General features: G+C 51.8%; 3 protein-coding genes across 6 annotated transcripts in view; 1 reads left to right on the top strand and 2 right to left on the bottom strand.

Annotated features, from left to right (window-relative positions):
• Positions 1-490: 490 nt before the first annotated feature.
• FOXRED1 (FAD dependent oxidoreductase domain containing 1) lies at positions 491-7,536 on the bottom strand. Of its 3 annotated transcripts, none has more exons than XM_049778902.1 (11): positions 7,377-7,536; positions 4,649-4,869; positions 3,620-3,730; positions 3,341-3,459; positions 2,458-2,552; positions 2,193-2,294; positions 1,757-1,833; positions 1,510-1,670; positions 1,305-1,434; positions 1,039-1,143; positions 491-931 (listed from the first exon to the last, which is right to left on the bottom strand). In XM_049778902.1, exons 1-11 carry the CDS (start codon positions 7,459-7,461, stop codon positions 677-679), a joined length of 1,461 nt encoding a protein of 486 aa, XP_049634859.1. In that variant the 5' UTR covers positions 7,462-7,536; the 3' UTR covers positions 491-676. The 3 variants fall into 3 exon arrangements, with proteins under 3 accessions (XP_049634859.1, XP_049634860.1, XP_049634861.1); XM_049778903.1 differs by having other exon boundaries at positions 7,280-7,395; XM_049778904.1 differs by lacking the exons at positions 4,649-4,869; positions 7,377-7,536 and adding an exon at positions 4,164-4,257 and having other exon boundaries at positions 3,620-3,755.
• Positions 7,537-7,870: 334 nt separating this feature from the next.
• Positions 7,871-13,985, top strand: SRPRA (SRP receptor subunit alpha). Its single transcript, XM_049778900.1, has 14 exons — positions 7,871-8,119; positions 8,872-8,955; positions 9,206-9,369; positions 9,685-9,848; positions 10,040-10,190; positions 10,311-10,461; positions 10,961-11,052; positions 11,143-11,261; positions 11,359-11,445; positions 11,722-11,894; positions 11,983-12,196; positions 12,528-12,691; positions 12,767-12,865; positions 12,979-13,985. Exons 1-14 carry the CDS (start codon positions 8,003-8,005, stop codon positions 13,105-13,107), a joined length of 1,908 nt encoding a protein of 635 aa, XP_049634857.1. The 5' UTR covers positions 7,871-8,002; the 3' UTR covers positions 13,108-13,985.
• Positions 13,986-14,222: 237 nt separating this feature from the next.
• FAM118B (family with sequence similarity 118 member B) overlaps positions 14,223-18,408 on the bottom strand; it is a 46,850-nt gene continuing 42,664 nt past the window's right edge. Inside the window, exons 8-9 of one of the 2 annotated variants that reach the window (XM_049778907.1) lie at positions 14,968-15,024; positions 14,223-14,732 (exon numbers count right to left, since the gene is read on the bottom strand). In XM_049778907.1, the coding sequence (XP_049634864.1) occupies positions 14,719-14,732; positions 14,968-15,024 (71 nt within the window). In that variant the 3' untranslated portion in view covers positions 14,223-14,718. Of the gene's footprint in view, positions 14,733-14,835; positions 15,025-18,408 lie in introns of those variants that run through there. The other variant, XM_049778906.1, reaches the window with a different exon arrangement.

The raw sequence follows: 18,408 nt of genomic DNA, 5'->3' as shown, positions 1-18,408 counted from the left end.
TTGTTTTTTTTTTTGGTTTTTGTGCCACACATGGTGATGCTCAGGGCTTATTCCTGGCTCAGCACTCAGGAATCACTCCTGACAGTGCTCGGGAGTCCATATGAAGCTGGGGATTGAACCTGGGACAGCCACTTGCAAGGCAAGTGCCCTCTTGCTGTATTCTTGCTCCATCCCCCACCTCCTGGTATTTTGTGGGACCACTGTGGGGTGGTCTTAGCCAGACTCTGGGTCTGGGTCTGTTCTTGCACTTTTAGTGCAACTTTTGGTCAACTTTTGGTTGACCTGGGTCACAGGAACAGTTTCAGGGGACACCACGCTGGCCCGGGGATGCAGCAGAACCCACCTGGAGGGAGGAGAAGAGGTTGGAGAAGATGAGGAGGCTGAAGGAGAGAAGAATGGTAAAAGAAGACATGAAGGAGGAACATAAGGAAAAAAGAGGAGGAGGTGGAAGAGGGAGATGGAAGGAAAGAAGAATGGTGGAGACAGGAGGAGGAGAAGAAGAGGGTGGAAAAGGGAGAGAAGAACAGATGAGGAGAGGATAGAGAGGAGGAAGGAAGAAGATGGACGAGGAGGATGGAGGAAAGGAAGAAGAGAAGGAGGAGGAGGGCAAAGGAGAGGAGGATAAAGAAGGGAGGAGGAAAAATGTGTACAGGGAGCTGCTGCCAGTCTCACCAGCTCAGATTATATTGTGCTCTAACACCTTCTCTCCCAAGTAGAAGCGGCTGAAGAGGAAGGCGCTGAGGTCAATGGTCTGGAAGTTACCCTCTAGCACCATCTCAGCCACAGCGCGCCCCACGGCTGGTGCCTGCTGGAGCCCGTGGCCACTGAAGCCGGTGGCAAAGTACATGTTGGTGACAAGCGGGTGGGGGCCCACCACGCCGTTCTGGTCGAAGGTGTTGTAGTCATAGTAGCCAGCCCAGGCCCTCTGCACCTGCGTGAATATGGACCCAGGGTTAGTGGCCCGGGACTCTGGTACCACCAGGGTCCCACAGCTGCGGGCGCCAAGGGTGCCCTTTTCGAGTCCTACTCCTGTGTTACCTTCAGAGTCTCAAATGCCGGCACCCTCTGGGCCAGTGGAGGCCACACCTTGTCTTGGAAGAAATCATGGTCCACGTCCAGGTTCCCCGGGTCGGGCTCCTCCTCCTGGGGTGATGAACAGAGCAGACAAAATGTGAGCTACCTGGGCTACCAGCAGAGGGGACCAAGTGGTCCCTTCTTCAGAGCCCAGAAAAGTGGTCCCCATTCATGCCCTTGGGTCAGGCCCTCTTGTGGGTGTTACCGGCACTCCACCCCCTTTCACCCACCTCTGTGGGGCTCCGGCCACCCAGGTAGTTGTGGCCAAGTCCCTCCCGTCGGAAATAGGCACCACTAGTGTCAGCGACAAAGGGGGCTTCCAGGCCAGGGCCTTGGGGGCAGTGCCAGAAGTACACGAACCTGCAGAAGGCCAGGGTGTGTGCAAGTAGACGGGCTGGGAGCGCTGCTCTCTCCTCCCAGAACACCTCCCCTCACCTTTTCCTTGGCTCCACAGGCAGCCTGGTGCCCTGCAGGGTCCCAGGTGGCCCTTGCCCGATGCCGGCCAGCTCTGCCACATGCCCTGACCAGGCTCCGGCTGAGTTGACAACGATGGCACACTCTACAGGCTGGTACTCCAGACTATGGTTCATCTTCACCTGTGGGCACATGGTGTGGGGATGGGGTGGCTTCTCCCTGTGCCTTTATTCATCCAGACCAGTAGTGGGTAAGGCTGAGCACTTACATGTACTTCATAGATCCGCTCCAAATTCAGCTCATCCCCGTCTATGGTCTGCATGTGGTTACTGGAAGACACGAAACCTGCCAAGGACAGGAGAGTCAGCAAAGAAAGAAAAGACAGAGAAGTCATGAAGCCATCATGGCAGAGGGTGCCAGGGGCCATCCCAGACAGTGAACAAATGTGTGTGTGTGTGTGTGTGTGTGTGTGTGTGTGTGCGTGTGTGTGTGCAGGACGAGAGCCGGGATGTGACCCAACTGTGTATGTGATCCCAGACGTGTGTGTGCGTGTGTGTGTGTTCGTGTGTGTGTGCGTGTGTACGCATGCAGGACAAGAGCCAGTGAATAAACGTGTGTGTGTGTGTGTGTGTGTGTGTGTGTGTGTGTGTGTGTGTAGGAAAGCTGGGACGTGACCCAAGTTAAGGGCCCTATGCCTCACTCACGCGTCACCTCTCCCTGGTAGAAGCGGACGCCCATCGACTGCAACTTTCGCCGTAGGCCCTGAAGCAGACTCCAGGGGTCGAACCAGCCTTCACCCTCCATGCCTGCAAGGAAAAAAGGAGGCACATTAGGAGGGCATGGGCCTGCCCTGTACCCCAACTGTCCCAACACTGTAGAAGCAGGTTTCATGTTGGAAATGAAGCCCCAGAAAAGAGCAAGCAGGGGTGCGGGGGGAGGGAAGCAGGGGCGCATCTCCCTGGGTCTCACCATAGGATGCCAAGGCCACCCCCTGTGTGTTAATCCAGGGGAACTTGGCCCCGAGCTGCTCAGGAGACATCAGACAGATCTTGGCTCCTTCCTGCCTAGAGGAAGGCATGTGTGGTCAGCAGGAGCGGGAGAGGGTGGGGTCTGAGTGAAGTGGCCCCAACTGTTACAGTTCTTTCCCCTCGCCCTGGCTTCCCCTTAGCTGAATGATGCAGACCAAATCACCTGGTCAGGTCTCAGCATTGGGCCCCATGTTCCTCTCCTACCCCCTGGGGTCCCAATGGCCACATATACTGGCACCTTTCTGTACAGAGCCTCAGAGTGGTGCACCTGTCTCACCTGGACACTGTTCCCTAAAGTACACACTTGAAGTCAGACTGCTGCGTTAAATCCTGGTGCCACCACTTCCCTGGGCCTCAGTTTCCCCACATGTAAAACAGGGGTGTTCTCAGTGGTCAGGGTGTCAATGTGACCAGTGAGATATGTGGGGATGTGCAGTAAAGATACCATTTGCCAAGACCCAGGCATCACTCCAGTGGGGTGATGGGCTTTTGGGAAGACGCCAAGCCCACTCTACAGTCTCCTTTCTGCATCAGGGCCGAGGGCAGTGACAGAGACCCAGGGGGCCTGAGCTCCTGGGTTTACAGAAAGAGCCAGCAGGTTCCCAGTTCCGCCCCAGGGATAGGGTTTGCAGGCCTGTGAGTTATTCCAAGGAGTTTCTTAGGATCTGGCAAGCCCACCGTGGCAGTGCCTCCAGCCCTTGCACTTAGATAGGGCGTAGGGGAGCTGGTGCCACTCCTGGGGGTCACAATGCTGACAGCAGAAATAGCCCCTCATTGTGGGATTACTGCATGCATGTGTGCATGTGCCCCTCATGCACACCCACCTCTGAACTTTCACATTCCTCTCCATGAGTGCAGCTTCTCTCTCTGAGGCCAGTAGGAGGTAACCTAAAGGGTGGAATTGGAGGTCCAGTGGGGGGGCATCCACCACAGCCAGATGCTCCTGTATGCACAGAACAGCACCTCAGAACAGCCTAAAGGGCAGAGGTGTTTTTGGGGATACAGCCTGGGACAGATTTTTCTTCAGGGTTCCTGCTAAGAATTAAGCCCTTCTGCCCATACCTGGCTAGAGGGGGTCCCCCACCCCAACCTCATGCATGTACATTGATGTTCCGAAGAAAGTCGCTGGAGAAGAGCGAGAGCTGAATATTTTCGGGCAAGGAGAACTGCTGGCGAATTCCACCCGCAGAGAGTCCAGTGGAGGCCTGGGAGTACTGAGAACAGAGAGAGGTGCTCAGTGTCTTGGGGGACACAGAGACACATACCCATAAACCACTTAGCCATTCTTCTGGACCCTTCTTCTTACGTATGTACTCAAGAAGCTTTATGGTGGTCCAGGGGTTCTTAAAATTCCTGCCAGAGCACAGAAGGGGTTGCTACCAAAAAGGGCTGGCTTGGAGGTTCAAGGGGGGCAATGGACAGGTAGCACAAAGGGCTGGCAATGAACCCCTTTAAGAATGAACGAGTGTGGGGGCTGGATAGCACAGTGGAAGGATGTTTGCCTTGCACAAAGCCATTCCAGGACAGATGGTGGTTCAAATCCTGGAGCGATTTCTGAGCACAGAGACAGGAGTAATCCCTGAGCTCCGCCAGGTGTGACCCAAACACCAAAAAAAAAAAAAAAACAAACAAACACGAATGGACAAGTGTGGGGCTGAAGCGATAGCACCCATGGCCGGTCCAGGTTCAATCTCAGGTATCCCATATAGTCCCCCTAGTCTGCCAAGAGTGATTTCTCAGTGCAGAGCCAGCAGTAACCCCTGAGCACCGCTGGATATGACCCCAAAAACCCAAAAAAAAAAAAAAAAAAAAGTACAAGTTTGGTGGCAGATAACAGAGAAAAACAGAAACAACCTGAGGGCAAAGCCACAGAAGAACCAAGAGGGCAGAGACAACTATCTGCAGGGTACACTGCTGACATGCAGCCTCTCTCGGCTGGACAGTCCATCTCGAGCAAACGAAAGTTGTGAAATTTGCTTTCAAAAGCCAAAAACCTATGTCAATGGCTCTAGCTTGAGAAAGCACCTGGGATAATTTCTCAACATGGTGCAGAATTTGTGACCTTTCCTGTCTCTTTAACCAGCCCGTGCAGGCCCTGTCCCCACACGTCTCCCCCACCACTCCCGCCTTACCGTGGGGTCCCGCTCCACGATGAGTATCTGAATGGCACCACGCTGTTTCTCCAGCTTTTTCAGCCAATAGGCCACAGACAGGCCCATCACTCCACCCCCCACAATCACCACATCCGAGTGTTCAGGGGGCAGGTGGTTGGTGTCATACAGGTGTTCCAAGGCCCCTCCAGGAAGGGTGGACCGGATCTTCTTCTTAATCTCTGATATCCTTCCATCCCAGTCTGTGAGACACAGTAACAGTCAAAGAGGGACAGCAGATTATGGAGGGGGGTTCCGGAAAGATGCACAGGAAAGGGTGGATAGTCCCTACCATCATTCTGACCCCCACAGCCAACTGCACCCAGTAGAATTCCAGCTATGCATCCTTCTCATGCAGCAAGATCCAGCTCTGCAGTGAATATTTCCTACATTGACTGTGCCTGTAAACCCATTCCTCGACTTTTGTGCTTCCTTTCTGGCTCAGATACCATGGGACTACACAGTCAGGGGGCAAACATTGTAGGGGACCAAACTGGCCCTACCTGTGTACTCCAGTAATTTGAGTTTTCTTTCTAGTCCAAATTGTACCTTTTATTTTCTGTTTCTGCCACTTCTATTCCAGATCAAACCACCATAATCTCTCTCCTATATTAACACAAAAATCTCCTAACTGTTCTAATTTTCCTCTTGCCACTTTCAAACTTTATTTTAGAGGGGAAGAGTAGGGGTTTTTGTGGCCACTCATGACTTACTCCTGACTCTGTCCTCAGGTGACACTTCTGATGGTGTTTATGAAACTATATGACTATATTCAGTGCTGGGGATTAAACTAGAGTCGGCTAAATTTAAGGCAAGTTCCTTAACCCCTGTATTATTGATCTACCTTCTATAACATAGCTAGAATCTTTCTCAAGTATTCATTTAATGACATTTAATTTAATTTAATATTTTCAAATGGCTTTCCATTATACCATGGATATTTATAGTTATGGCGTATTTTTTTTTCTTTCTTTTTTTTTTTTTTTTGTTTTTTGGGCCACACCTGGCGGTGCTCAGGGGTTACTCCTGGCTGTCTCCTGGCAGGCACGGGGGACCATATGGGACACCGGGATTCGAACCAACCACCTTTGGTCCTGGATCGGCTGCTTGCAAGGCAAACGCCGCTGTGCTATCTCTCCGGGCCCGGCGTATTTTATTTTATTCTTTTAGTTTTGGGGCCACACACAACAGCAGTCAGGTGTCTGAGCTCTGTGCTCAGAAACTACTCCTGGCAGTGTTCTGACAACCATATAGGATGCTGAGCTCAAACCCTGGCTGGCACTGTGCAAGGCAAATGCCCTCCCCCTTGTGTGCTGTAGCTCTAGCCCCTGTACCTATATTTTATTCTGGGATGGGGGGGGGAGGGTAATAACCACATCAGAGGGTGTTCAGGAGTCACAGAATGGCAGGGATGGATGGATCCAGGACCCTGTACATGCAAGGTAAATGCTGTGCCTGCCAGTTGAATCATATCCTCAGTCCTTCCATTATTCTCTATTTGGGGGATAGGGTTGATATGATCCAGTGGTTCAGCCCATACCTTGTATGTGATAATTTGGGTTCAATGGTTAATGTTACAGAAAAAAAACAAAACAAAGTTCAAATTCTCTACAACAGCCTTAAAATCTTTCTCTGGGGGCTGGAGAGATGGCATGGAGGTGGAGCGTTTGCCTTGCATGCATAAGGTCAGTGGTTCGAATCCCAGGATCCCATATGGTCCCCCGAGCCTGCCAGGAGTGATTGCTGAGCGTAGAGTCAGGAGTAACCCCTGAGCGCTGCCGGGTATGGCCCCCCCTCCAAAAAAAAAAAAGAAAAAAAATCTTTCTCTGATCTAGGTTTCCTCTATGGATCAGTGCTATATTTACCTAGCCACGATTACTGCCCACTAACTAGCTTTCACTAGTTCTTTGCATAAAAGAATAATATTTATTCTTCCTAACCATTGCTCAGTTCTTCAGTGCCTAAAACACATTTTCCCTGAGCCAGGAAGCATTATCCTTCAAGCGGATTTCAATTTCCACCGGTTCCACCACTTCTACTCTTTTTTTTTTTTTTTTTTTTTTTTTTTTTTTTTTTTTTTTTTTTTTGGTTTTTGGGCCCACCCCGTGACGCTCAGGGGTTACTCCTGGCTATGCGCTCAGAAGTTGCTCCTGGCTTCTTGGGGGACCATATGGGACGCCGGGGGATCGAACCGCGGTCCGTCCTAGGCTAGCGCAGGCAAGGCAGGCACCTTACCTCCAGCGCCACCGCCCGGCCCCCACTTCTACTCTTAAGACTAATTCCAGCAATGAGCAGTGCAGGGAGGGGCATTCCCAGGTTCGACTCTTAGCCAGTTTTGAACTGACGTCTGTCTCTAAGCCTTCTTTTGCAGCTGCACTTGAGGCATTGCAAGGGTATGATGTTGCGTCCTCTCTTGCTTCTCCTTTAGGGATACACAGCACTAGTCGCTGCATTACACACACACACACACACACACACACACACACACACTCACACACACACCATGCAACCAGGGATCTGGAGGGCTCTATTACTGTGGATGCAAACGGAAGCACTGAAAGTCCTTTGAAGCACGCCCGGCCCTCCTTTCCAAGCACAGACAGTCCTTATCACTCCGGCATGGGGCCGGGGTCCAGAGTTCTCAAAGTCACATAGCCAGAGACGAGAAGCACCCCAGAAGCATGACAACCTCCGCTGCCCTCAAATTTACCCCAAGTAGTGTCTCCTCGGCGAGTACCTAAGCCCCGGCTCAAGAAGCCCCGGCTCGAGACGCACCGCAGCGCCCTCCGCAGCATGTTCCATAAGTGGAGACCAGCCCCCGCCGCTACGACGTCATAGCCCGGCGCCGCCGGCAATTCTTTGCATGTTCCATTGGTGGAGACCAACCCCGCCGCTATGACGTCACAGCTCCGCGCCGCGGAGAGCCCTCAGCAACATGTTCCATAAGTGGAGACCAGCCCCGCCGCTTTACGTCACATCCCCGCGCCGCAAGGCAGTTCTGATGAGCGCGCCCATTGGTCAATGCGCGCTGCAGCCACGCCTCTCTCCGTGATTGGTCGCGAAGCCACCCGGAGCCCCGCCCAAAAACGTTTTCCCACATCGCCATTGGCCAGCGTCATTCCAGCGCGCCCTCAGAGGAGGGAGGGAGTGGGGAGCGGGCAGGGAACCCCCGCAGCTCCGAGCGGAAGTGCGGCCGAGTGAGTTTCCGGGGCCGCCGGTGTGACGTGTCCCGCGCCTGGCGCAGCAGGAAGCGGCGGCGGTCTCGGCCTGAGAGTTTCCCCGAACGGAGCCGGGCCCGGAGTCTTTTTTTTTTGCCCCATTTGTCCAGCCGCCGCCATGCTCGACTTCTTCACCATCTTCTCCAAGGGCGGGCTGGTGCTCTGGTGCTTCCAGGGCGTGAGCGACTCGTGCACCGGGCCCGTTAACGCGTTGATTCGTTCCGTGCTGCTGCAGGTATTGCCTCCGCGGGGGTGGGGGGTCCCCAACTCCGGACTGACTGGCCGATCTCCCCCCCCCCCCGAGATCGAACCACCGAGGCCTGGCCGCTGTCTCGTCCACTCCCCTCTGCTCCGTCCTGCAACTTTGGGGCGCCCTCTTCTTCCCTCTGGGCTTTCTGGAGTGGGGGCCTCTAGCCGGGCTCGGGCGCCTCTCTAGACCCACGTCCCCTCCGTTCACGAATCCCTGGGTGCTGCTGGGCCGGATTGGATGAATGGGGGGGAAACGCCTCCGAAAAGCGGTGGCGGGCTGACAACTGGTAGTAGCTGTTTACAACAGAACGACTTTCTTTGGCTGTGTGTCTGTCTGTCTGTCTGTCTGTCCTCCCCTCTCATTCCTCTCTTCTGCCACAAGACTACTAGCTCTTTTTCTCCCTGGTGGAAGTCCAGGGAGCAAGGGCCCAGTCATCATCCCCGTATTACTGGAGACAGGTCTGACTTTTGGGGAGGTGCCAGTTTCATTCTCTTTGGGGGATGTTGGGTGGTGCTCAGGGGTTACTCCTGCTCTAGGCTCAGAAATCGCCCCTAGCAGGCTCGGGGGACCATATGGGATGCCGGGATTTGAACTACCAACCTTCTGCATGCAAGGCAAACGCCTTACCTCTATGCTATCTCTCCGGCCTCCAGATTCATTCTTAAGTTCATCTAGGATCCCGTCAGGGTTGCCCTGAGATGCCCGAACTGAAACTCCGTGTTATTTTCTTTTTCCAGGAAAGGGGAGGGAACAACTCCTTCACCCATGAGGCGCTCACACTCAAGTATAAGCTAGATAACCAGTTTGAGCTGGTGTTTGTGGTGAGTTGGGGGCATTGGAGAGGGGACAGATTATGTGTTTAGCACTGTGTGTCCTGATAGGCATGAGAAACCCGGTTGCCTGTGCCCGTGAACATAAGGTGGAGGGGAAAGGGAAGAAGCTCCTTGGCCGTTCTGGGTCAGGGACAGCTGCCAGGTGCTGAGCCTGCAGGCTCAAGGCCCAGGGGTGAGTTGGTGCCCTTCTGTCCTGGGCCTGTCTGTCAGCGGATCCTTTGGCTGTTTCCTCACACAGGTTGGTTTTCAGAAGATTCTTACGCTGACGTATGTTGACAAGTTGATAGATGACGTGCACCGGCTCTTTAGGGATAAGTATCGCACAGAGATCCAGCAGCAAAGTGCATTAAGTCTCCTAAATGGCACTTTTGATTTCCAAAATGATTTCCTGCGGCTCCTGCGGTGAGAGGCCCCTCTGCCCCCATCAGTTTCATGGGGGGGGGCACACCTGTTGGTGCTCAGGGCTCACTCCTGGCAGGCTTGAAGGACCATCTGGAATGATGGGAATCGAACCATGGTTAGCTCCTTGAAAGGCAAATGCCCTCCCTACTGTGCTGCCACTTCGGCCCCATAGAATCCTCCGTTTCTGAGGCTTGTTGCTCACCTTTCCTTCTCTTGGGCGGCACAAGAGGGAGGAGACGAGTGAGAAGAGAGTCCTGACTTTAGTGGCTTGAATTGTCCTTTCTTGGGACTCTGATCCGTTTCCTTTCCTTTTAGGGAAGCAGAGGAGAGCAGTAAGATCCGTGCTCCCACCACCATGAAGAAATATGAAGATTCTGAAAAGGCCAAAAAACCTGTGAAATCCATGATTGAGAGACCGAATGAAAAGCCCAAGGAGAAAGCAAAGAACAACAAAAAGAGCAAGGGGGCCAAGAAGGAAAGTGAGTATGCACATCTGTCATGTGTAGGTCTGAAGTGGTGGGACACAGTGAACTGAAGGGGTCCCTTTGTCATTGCTTTTCTTCCCCCAGGCTCACCTCTCCCTGCTCCCTTCTCCTGGTCCTGTGATCCCCAAGATATTTCTCCCATCACCTTTGTTGGAATTTGTACCTTTCTCTTTCTTTTCTGACAGATGTTGATGGCCCTTTGGCTACGAGCAAAGCAGCCCCAACAGAAAAGTCAGCTGGGTCTGAGAATGGGGTAGAACTTTCCAAGGAGGAGCTAATTCGCAGAAAGAGAGAAGAGTTTATACAGAAGCACGGGCGTGGCACGGACAAGTCAAGGTGAGGCTCTGGCTTTTGGGTCAGTCCTCTTCCTCAGGCTGTGTAGGAGTGGAGGAGGGCTGGTCTCAGGCTCCTGGGAGGGTGTTTCCTCCCTGCTAACTGTCCCCTAACTTTCAGCAGCAAGTCCACAAAGTCAGATGCTCCAAAGGAGAAAGGCAAGAAAGCCCCACGTGTGTGGGCTCTGGGTGGCAGTGCCAATGAAGTCCTGGACTATAGCGCCCCTACCACCAATGGAACTCCTGAGGTCGCTCCACCTGAGGACATTAGCTTGGTAAGAGGCACCTGAGACCAGGGTCAAGGTCATATCAATAAGAAATGGGACGAAAGGGCTGGAGAGATAGCATGAAGGTAAGGCATTTGCCTTGCCTGCAGAAGGTCGGTGGTTCGAATCTCGGCACCCCATATGGTCCCCTGAGCAGCCAGGAGTGATTCCTGAGTGTAGAGCCAGGAGTAACTCCTGAGGGTGTGACCCAAAAACCAAAAAAAAAAAAAAAAGAAGAAGAAAAGAAATGGGAAGAATTGGAGATGTCAGGGTGACAGGGATGAGTACCTTCCTTACATGCAGGCTGGATTCAAGCTCCGGGCACCCCCAGTGGTCTCTTGAGCACTACCAGGTGTGACACCCAGGCCCCTACCCAGAAAGCAGGGCAATACCTTGGATTCTGAGGGATGAGAGTTCCCAAGTCCAGGAGATAGAGTAAGGCCATTGGAGTAGAACCTGGGCTTACTCTTGGGAACATTCCTGACTGTCTACCTTTCCCTCATTCCAGATCCGAGGGACTGGACCTGGGGGGCAACTCCAGGATTTGGACTGCAGCAGCTCAGAGGATGAAGTGGCCGTTCAGAACACTGCCAAACCTCGGTAGAATCCGTTGAGGAGGGTGGCTGGAGGGTGGCATGTAGTCTGATGGCAGAGGCTGACTTGTACCCTGGTGGCTATTTGTGCCTGCAGCGCTACCAAGGGGACTCTGGGCGGCATGTTTGGGATGCTGAAAGGCCTGGTGGGCTCCAAGAGCTTGAGCCGTAAAGACATGGAATCCGTGCTAGACAAGATGCGTGACCACCTCATTGGTGAGTCTAAGGCACAGCTGGGCTCAGGGTTGTGGGGGACTGATCCTGAATTGGTGGCGCTGCTGCATTGGCTCACCTGTGTCCCCCCTTTCTTCAGCTAAGAATGTGGCGGCAGACATTGCCTTGCAGCTCTGTGAGTCTGTGGCCAGCAAACTGGAAGGGAAGGTGATGGGGACATTTAGCAGTAAGTATTGTGGGCACATGGACCCAGTCTGACCAGGCGTGGGGCATGGGTCAGGCTCCCAAACTTTTACCTATGATAGATACCCTTTGGATTTGGGTGGTTAGGATTGAGTGAGCTTCTGTATGGCGTGGACAACAGGAGCAGAGTGGGTGCACTCCCTGACAGGCTTCTCGGATCAGCGGATCCTGTTAGCTCACACCAGGGTTGGGTCTTCTGGGGGGGGGGGGGTCTGCCCTTGGGACCTCATGGAGACTCAGTTGTGTCTCCTCGTCTCAGCGGTGACTTCTACGGTAAAGCAAGCACTGCAGGAGTCCCTGGTGCAGATCCTGCAGCCCCAGCGCCGTGTGGACATGCTCCGGGACATCATGGATGCCCAGCGCCACCAGCGCCCTTATGTTGTCACCTTCTGTGGTGTGAATGGAGTGGGGAAGTCTACCAATCTCGCCAAGGTCAGTTTTGCCGTCTGCCCATACTCCTGCTAGCCCGGCTCCTCTTGGTCTTTGGCATCAGATTCCAGGGCACTCTTGGCTCTCGTAGATCTCCTTTTGGTTGCTCGAGAACGGCTTCAGTGTCCTCATCGCGGCCTGCGACACCTTCCGTGCAGGGGCTGTGGAGCAGCTGCGCACACATACCCGGCGTCTGAGTGCCCTGCACCCGCCCGAGAGCCATGGAGGCCGCACCATGGTGCAGCTGTTCGAAAAGGGCTACGGCAAGGATGCTGCTGGCATCGCAATGGAGGCCATTGCTTTCGGTAACTATGTGCCTCGGCCAGCTGGTGCTTATCTGGAACCCTTCCTTCTGAGGCTCCTGTGGAACTGGCAGAGTCAGGGTTCTGGAACACCAAATCTCTCTCAGGGAACAAGGATTTGAGACTGACTGGGCTCCATTTGGGGCTCCAGCCCTATTTCCCTCAGGTTCCTTTTTACCATGTCCTTTCTCTTGAGCAGGCCCAAAGGCCAAGGGCAGGGCCGGCTGTTCACCTGGACCTTGCTGCCAGCCTGGAACCCAAGGCTGGGAGGTCTTGAGAGGCAGGGGAATAAGTGAGGCCTGGGGGTTCACGGTTGACCACTTTCTCTCTCTAGCACGTAACCAAGGCTTTGATGTGGTGCTGGTGGACACTGCTGGCCGCATGCAAGACAATGCACCTCTGATGACTGCCCTGGCTAAGCTCATCACTGTCAACACGCCCGACTTGGTGCTGTTTGTGGGCGAGGCATTAGTGGGCAATGAGGCTGTGGACCAGCTGGTAAGGGCTGGGCCCCCTTTCCTTCCATCCCCAGTGTTGGCTCTGCTGCCCCCTCATATCAGTTCTCCTCCCTAGGTCAAGTTCAACAGAGCTTTGGCTGACCATTCTATGGCTCAAACACCTCGGCTCATTGATGGCATTGTCCTTACCAAATTTGATACCATCGATGACAAGGTAACTAGGGATGGTATAGGAGGACAGGGAGCTTGGAGGCGGAGCGGGCGGCTGTGGCATCTGTGTCATGACCAGGAACAGCTGGATTGATGGACCTCTTCTCTCCACTACAGGTGGGAGCTGCTATTTCCATGACCTACATCACGAGCAAACCCATCGTATTTGTGGGCACAGGGCAGACCTACTGTGATCTACGCAGCCTCAATGCCAAGGCTGTGGTTGCTGCCCTCATGAAGGCTTAATGTGGCTCCTGCCCAATACCAAATCGTTGCTTTCCCCCAAAGCCCCGATTCCTCTATCAAGAATGTGCTTTAGAGTATGTGAGCAACTTGTCTTTGTTGTATTGCAAAGGCAGTGTGTGAGGGGAGCGCCTGCCTCTCTGTCCCACCTGCGCCTGCAAGGATGGCGCCTAATCATGTTACAATCACTGCCCCCCCCCCCCGGCCCCCAACGTAGGCATTCCCTTCTCTCTGCCTACACCCTTGGTCTCCTCGCAGCTTCGACCAATGGTTGGAAGATCCAACACTAGCTCTTATAACTCGGGTGCTGCAGGGACGTGTAAGCAGGTCAAGCGGCTTGTGGTCCCAGCTCCACTCCCCAGAGTGGGCCCGGGGTCTCGAGCAGCCCCTTTTTAGGACACAAAGCTTTCAGGTCCCTGTGGCCAAGAGGATATCTACCACCCCGTGACGTGTACAACCTGTTCTTAATTGCTGCTAATTCTCATGATCCCCAACCTCGTTGTTTACCCCAAAGCATCAGTTAGTCCAGAGTGATGTGTTACAGACGAGCGAGAGCTGAGGTAAGGGGAACTCTGCGCCTCAGTGTCGCCCTGGGCTTGGTCCCCCCTCCATGCGCCTACCGCTACCCCATCCCAGGAGACAAGAGCGGTTGGGGGGGCCTGCGTGTTGCCCTGTGCCGCCTCACTTCACCTTGCGAGCAGCCCCTGGCTTCCTCGTCCTCTCCAGTGCCTGGTAGACAAGTGCTATATTGAAGAATATGAACCTCTGTTCAGATTGTCCTGTGGCTTGGTATTACAGATGTGCTCTTAGTGCGATAAGATGATGGCTGTCTGCCCAGAGAAACACATAATTTATATAAGAAAATAAATTTCATACGTAAATTGCTTCGTAGGCCTCGGAGTTACTTTATACAGATTTTAGAAATCTAAGATCTCACTGAACACTGGTTGGTTTTAGGGCTCCTGGAAGGAATGCTTTGGGGCATCTGGTGAGCAAGGGAAAGAACAGAACGTTTAAAACTTCCAACAGAACGACAAACATGAAGCCTTTGGGTAACTTGGCTGGTAAGTTGCTTTTGCTTAGAATGACCCTAGAAGTGAAGCCAGTGTTCTGGGAAGTAAATGAACAAGCTTTTAATACAACACAATTATGTAAAATACTGTACACTGTAAAAGAGCTAGAAAACTAGAGCTTCAAGTCATGTTTTAAAAAAAGCCATGAGCTCAGCTGAAAAACCAAGTGTAGAGTACAAAACCGCAGCAGGCCCTGGGGTCCCTCAGCGCCTGGGCCCCAAGTTCATGTCCTTGTGTAGAGCAGTGGGCAGTCAGCAGGAAGATCATGGTGCCAACTGGGTACAGCACAGCCAGCCTGGGTGCATTGGCTGCATGTGGGGCCCATGCCTGGCTCTGGGATTTCTTTGAACGGGAACACACAGGATATCAAAAACAATGGGCACAAAGACTGAGCTGGAACCAGCCCCCTGTCTCCCCAACTTTCCACCACTGGGTTTTGGTACTCCTAGAAGCTGCGTTGGGTTCTGCAGATGTACTTGTTAAACACTGTCCAAGGCAGGGCCTTCCAGCTTGGGCTCCGATGGCCTTTTCTGTAACTCCCTCATGTGCTACAGTCTGTGGGGTGAGAGAGATTGAAAAAGACGGTCACAGAAGAGGCGTAAACCTCTAAAACTCACTATACTAAAGCCCAGCTTAAGCTCACAGAGTGCAACACGTCTCAGAAGAGCTGCAGAATTTAATAAGAAAACCCCACAGGAGACATGTTTTTAGAGGTAAATCATTCTTCCAGGTGTTAACTAAATAACACTTTCTGCTGCCAAGGCGATGGCAAGACTAGGACATGGCCTACCTCTTCTTTCGCTGTGTGCAATGGATGAGCCATTCAGCTGGCTGTCTCTCATCATCCCTGTGGAAGGAAACAGACTTCAGTGTCAGACTGAACCAGTCATGAAAAGGAAGCCAGCTCCAGGGGGAGACAGAGAGCACAAGTCTAAGACTAGGAGGGCAAGAAGCCCTGGAACATCCTGCAGGGTACTAGACACATCCCAGAGAAGGAAGATGGTCCTTGAATGCTCAGGCACCAAACATATTAACAGGGTAAAACGTGCCTGCTCTCAACCCTCCCTAAGCTCAGGTCAAAAAAGGATTCAAGGGGCCCAAGAGAAAGTACATCAGGTACTTATCTTGCATATGGCCAACCTGAGTTTGATCCTCTGCATAACATATGGTCCCCAAATACCACCAGGAGTGATTACCAAGTGCAGAGCTATGATTAATTACTGGGTGTGGCCCAATATGGGGGGGGCTCCAGCTGATCAAGGATGGTGCATGGCATACAAGTAAACAAATCTAACCAGCAGGAAAGTGAATCATCCCAGACTAAATGCACTAGATCCACACTGTCCATCCAGTGCCTGCCATCCTGTGGCCGATTAGGTTGAAAACAAATTCTGTCCCTCAATTATACAAACCACATTTCAAATACACATTCGTCACCAACATTTTGTGGTTAGGCTACTGAATGGTGAGGAAACGGTATATTATGCATGGGGCCAGACGGATAATAGTGGACAGCGTGCTTGCCTGGCCCGTGACCAATTTGGGTTTGATCCCCGACATCTGATATGGAGTCCTAAGTCCTGCTAGAAGTGACCCCTGAGTTTGGGAGTAAGTAACTTGAGCTTGGAGGATCACTACCCAAACCAAAATGAGTCTTTTTGCAGAAGTGCTTTTGGGTCAGCACTGAGATAGTGGTGTGGAAAAAAGGTACTAACTATATATGGAAAGAAAGACTCAGAACTGGACTAGTGGGGCCGGAAGGATAGCACAGCGGTAGGGCGTTTGCATTGCACACAGAAGACCCAGGTATGATCCCCAGCATCCCATATGGTTCCCCGAGCCTGCCAAGAGCATTTTGTTGGTGCAGAGCCAGGAGTAACCCCTGAGTTCGGCCAGGTGTGACCTAAAAACAAATAAACAAAAGGAGTATCACCCTGTAATAATACTTCAATGGTTTTCTCAAGGAAGTCAGTGCAAGAACAGATGCCCAGAACTATTCTATTGTTTATAACTTGAGGTCCTCCCTGTGTTGATCTCAAAACAAGGAAGAAGGGCTGGGGATGTGACAGTGCATTTGTCCTCCATGTTCTAACATGTATGAGGTCCTTAGTTTGATCTCCAGCACTATGTGGAGGAAACAGAAGAGTTTGAGGATTCTATGGGACTGGGAAGTGAGACACAATGGCCATACTTAGTCATTTGCCTTTGTATTATTTTTGGTGATTTTTTTTGGGGGGTGGGTGGAATGGCCATACCCAGTGATGCTCAGGAGTTATTCCTGGTACTGCACTCAGGAGTCACTCCTGGCAGTACTTGGGGGCCATACGTGAGGCTGGGGATTGAACCCAAGTCCGCTGCAAGTAAACACCTTACTTACTGTACTGTGATTTCAGGTCCCTGGTTATTGTCTTTCTAAAGAAAAGAGAATCTGCCCCAAAAAGCCTGTTGAAAAGTCCAGCGTGAGTATGAAACAGGGAACACAGCAGTAAACATCCCCCAGGGAGAAAAGCTGACTCCATAGACAAATCAAAGAGGCTAGTCTCGGAATTCTGCCTTTGGTTATGGTGATGCCATTCGACAAATCTTGGTCCTTTTAAGCACAGTCACAGGACATGTCACAGTGATTATCACTAATCTCCACGGTCAATTTTTCTCAGAGCAGAATTCTATGGGAAACAATCTGATTTGGAAAGGAAACTTTGAGGAAACGTTCTTTATATATTAGATTACCTCTAAAGGGCCTCCTAGATGCATTCAAGTGGATATGAAAATTCATACTGTATAGAACTTTCTTTTTGGGCGGGTGGGGGACCTCCCATCTCAGTCCAGCAAGTGATGGTGGCCTAGGTGGTGCTAGGGATTAAATCCTTGTGGATGCAGAAGTCTAATCCTTTGACTCTGGCCACATCCCAACATAGAAGTTTTCAAGAACACACTCGAGTAAAACAGCAATTTCTCTGGCACTGGTGAATGAGTGAAAATTGGCCATACCTTGGGAGTAGCTTTATTCACTGAAAGGTTTTTGTTTTGGTGTCAGAGCTGCACTTAGCAATGCTCAGGATTTACTCCTGGCTCTATGTTCAAGGATCACTGTTAGAGGCGCCCAGGGACATATGTGGTGTTGGGGGAATCTAACCTGAGTCTGCATGTAAGGCAAGCCCCCCCCCACCCCCCACCCCCGCCTTCTACACTATCTCCCCAGTCCCACTGAAAGGTTTCTACATATACTCTTCAATCCATTCAATACCAAGACATTTTTTATAAGGCTGTTGGGAACTTTCATGGAGTCACTAATAAAATGAACCTTTAATCCCTTTTGTGCTTTTTATAAAAAACCTACAATGGATAGGATATGGCTTAGTGGCAGAGCACCTGTCTTGCATGTGAGACTCTGGGTTTGATTCCTGGCACCACATAGTTCCCGAAAAACCTGAGCACTGAACCAGGAGTAGCCCCTGAGCACTGTCATGTGTGGTCCTCTGAAAACCACAAGATATCCCAGAGGTGAAGTGCTAAATGGAAGCAGAACTGAAAGCAGTGTAAAGCCCAGTAGACGCCAAAGGGCTTCAGCAAGGACATGAACAGCTGGTGGGGATGGCTGTGGGCGCATCTCAGAAACATGCTAGTTTTCAGCCATGTGTCTTCACGAGCAAGAAACATACTTTTCTTTTAAAGGCTTCACTGTACTTCATCAGTAATGCACATGTGGGTGTACCCAGAATCTGTTAACTGGACATTTAGACTATTTCAGTCTTTTGCCATGATGTATGTATGCCACATATTAACATTCATGTGTCTATCTTTGTGCAAATGGGTATGTGGGTAACTGTCCAATTACTTTTCTCGAGGAAATGTCTATGCTATATCGGGTTTCTGGGCCACAGATGTTAAAATGTCGAACATATTCCAAATTCAGAAATGCTTTACTAATATTATCATCCCACTGGCACTACATGAATCTATTTCTGTTTTTAGTGCTTAATTCCAAACTGAGCTATTTATTCTGAAACTTAAATGCTGTGTTTCATGGATAACTGTGGGGCTGACTATTTTGTTATTTGACCTTGCTGCTGAGCTGCTGGGGCACCCATGTCCACTTTCCTGCCATCTACAGGGCCCTGGTCTAACCTGCAGCCAGGCTATGCTCTCCCTTAAGCATCTGGCGAGGATGCCAGGACCTGAGCAGTCATAGAGTCACAGAAAACTGAGGGTACTCACTGACCCTGGGGTG

This window comes from Suncus etruscus, chromosome 8 (assembly GCF_024139225.1).
Source record: "Suncus etruscus isolate mSunEtr1 chromosome 8, mSunEtr1.pri.cur, whole genome shotgun sequence".
Classification (NCBI taxonomy): domain Eukaryota; kingdom Metazoa; phylum Chordata; class Mammalia; order Eulipotyphla; family Soricidae; genus Suncus; species Suncus etruscus.
This window is presented reverse-complemented; position numbering and strand designations above follow the sequence as displayed.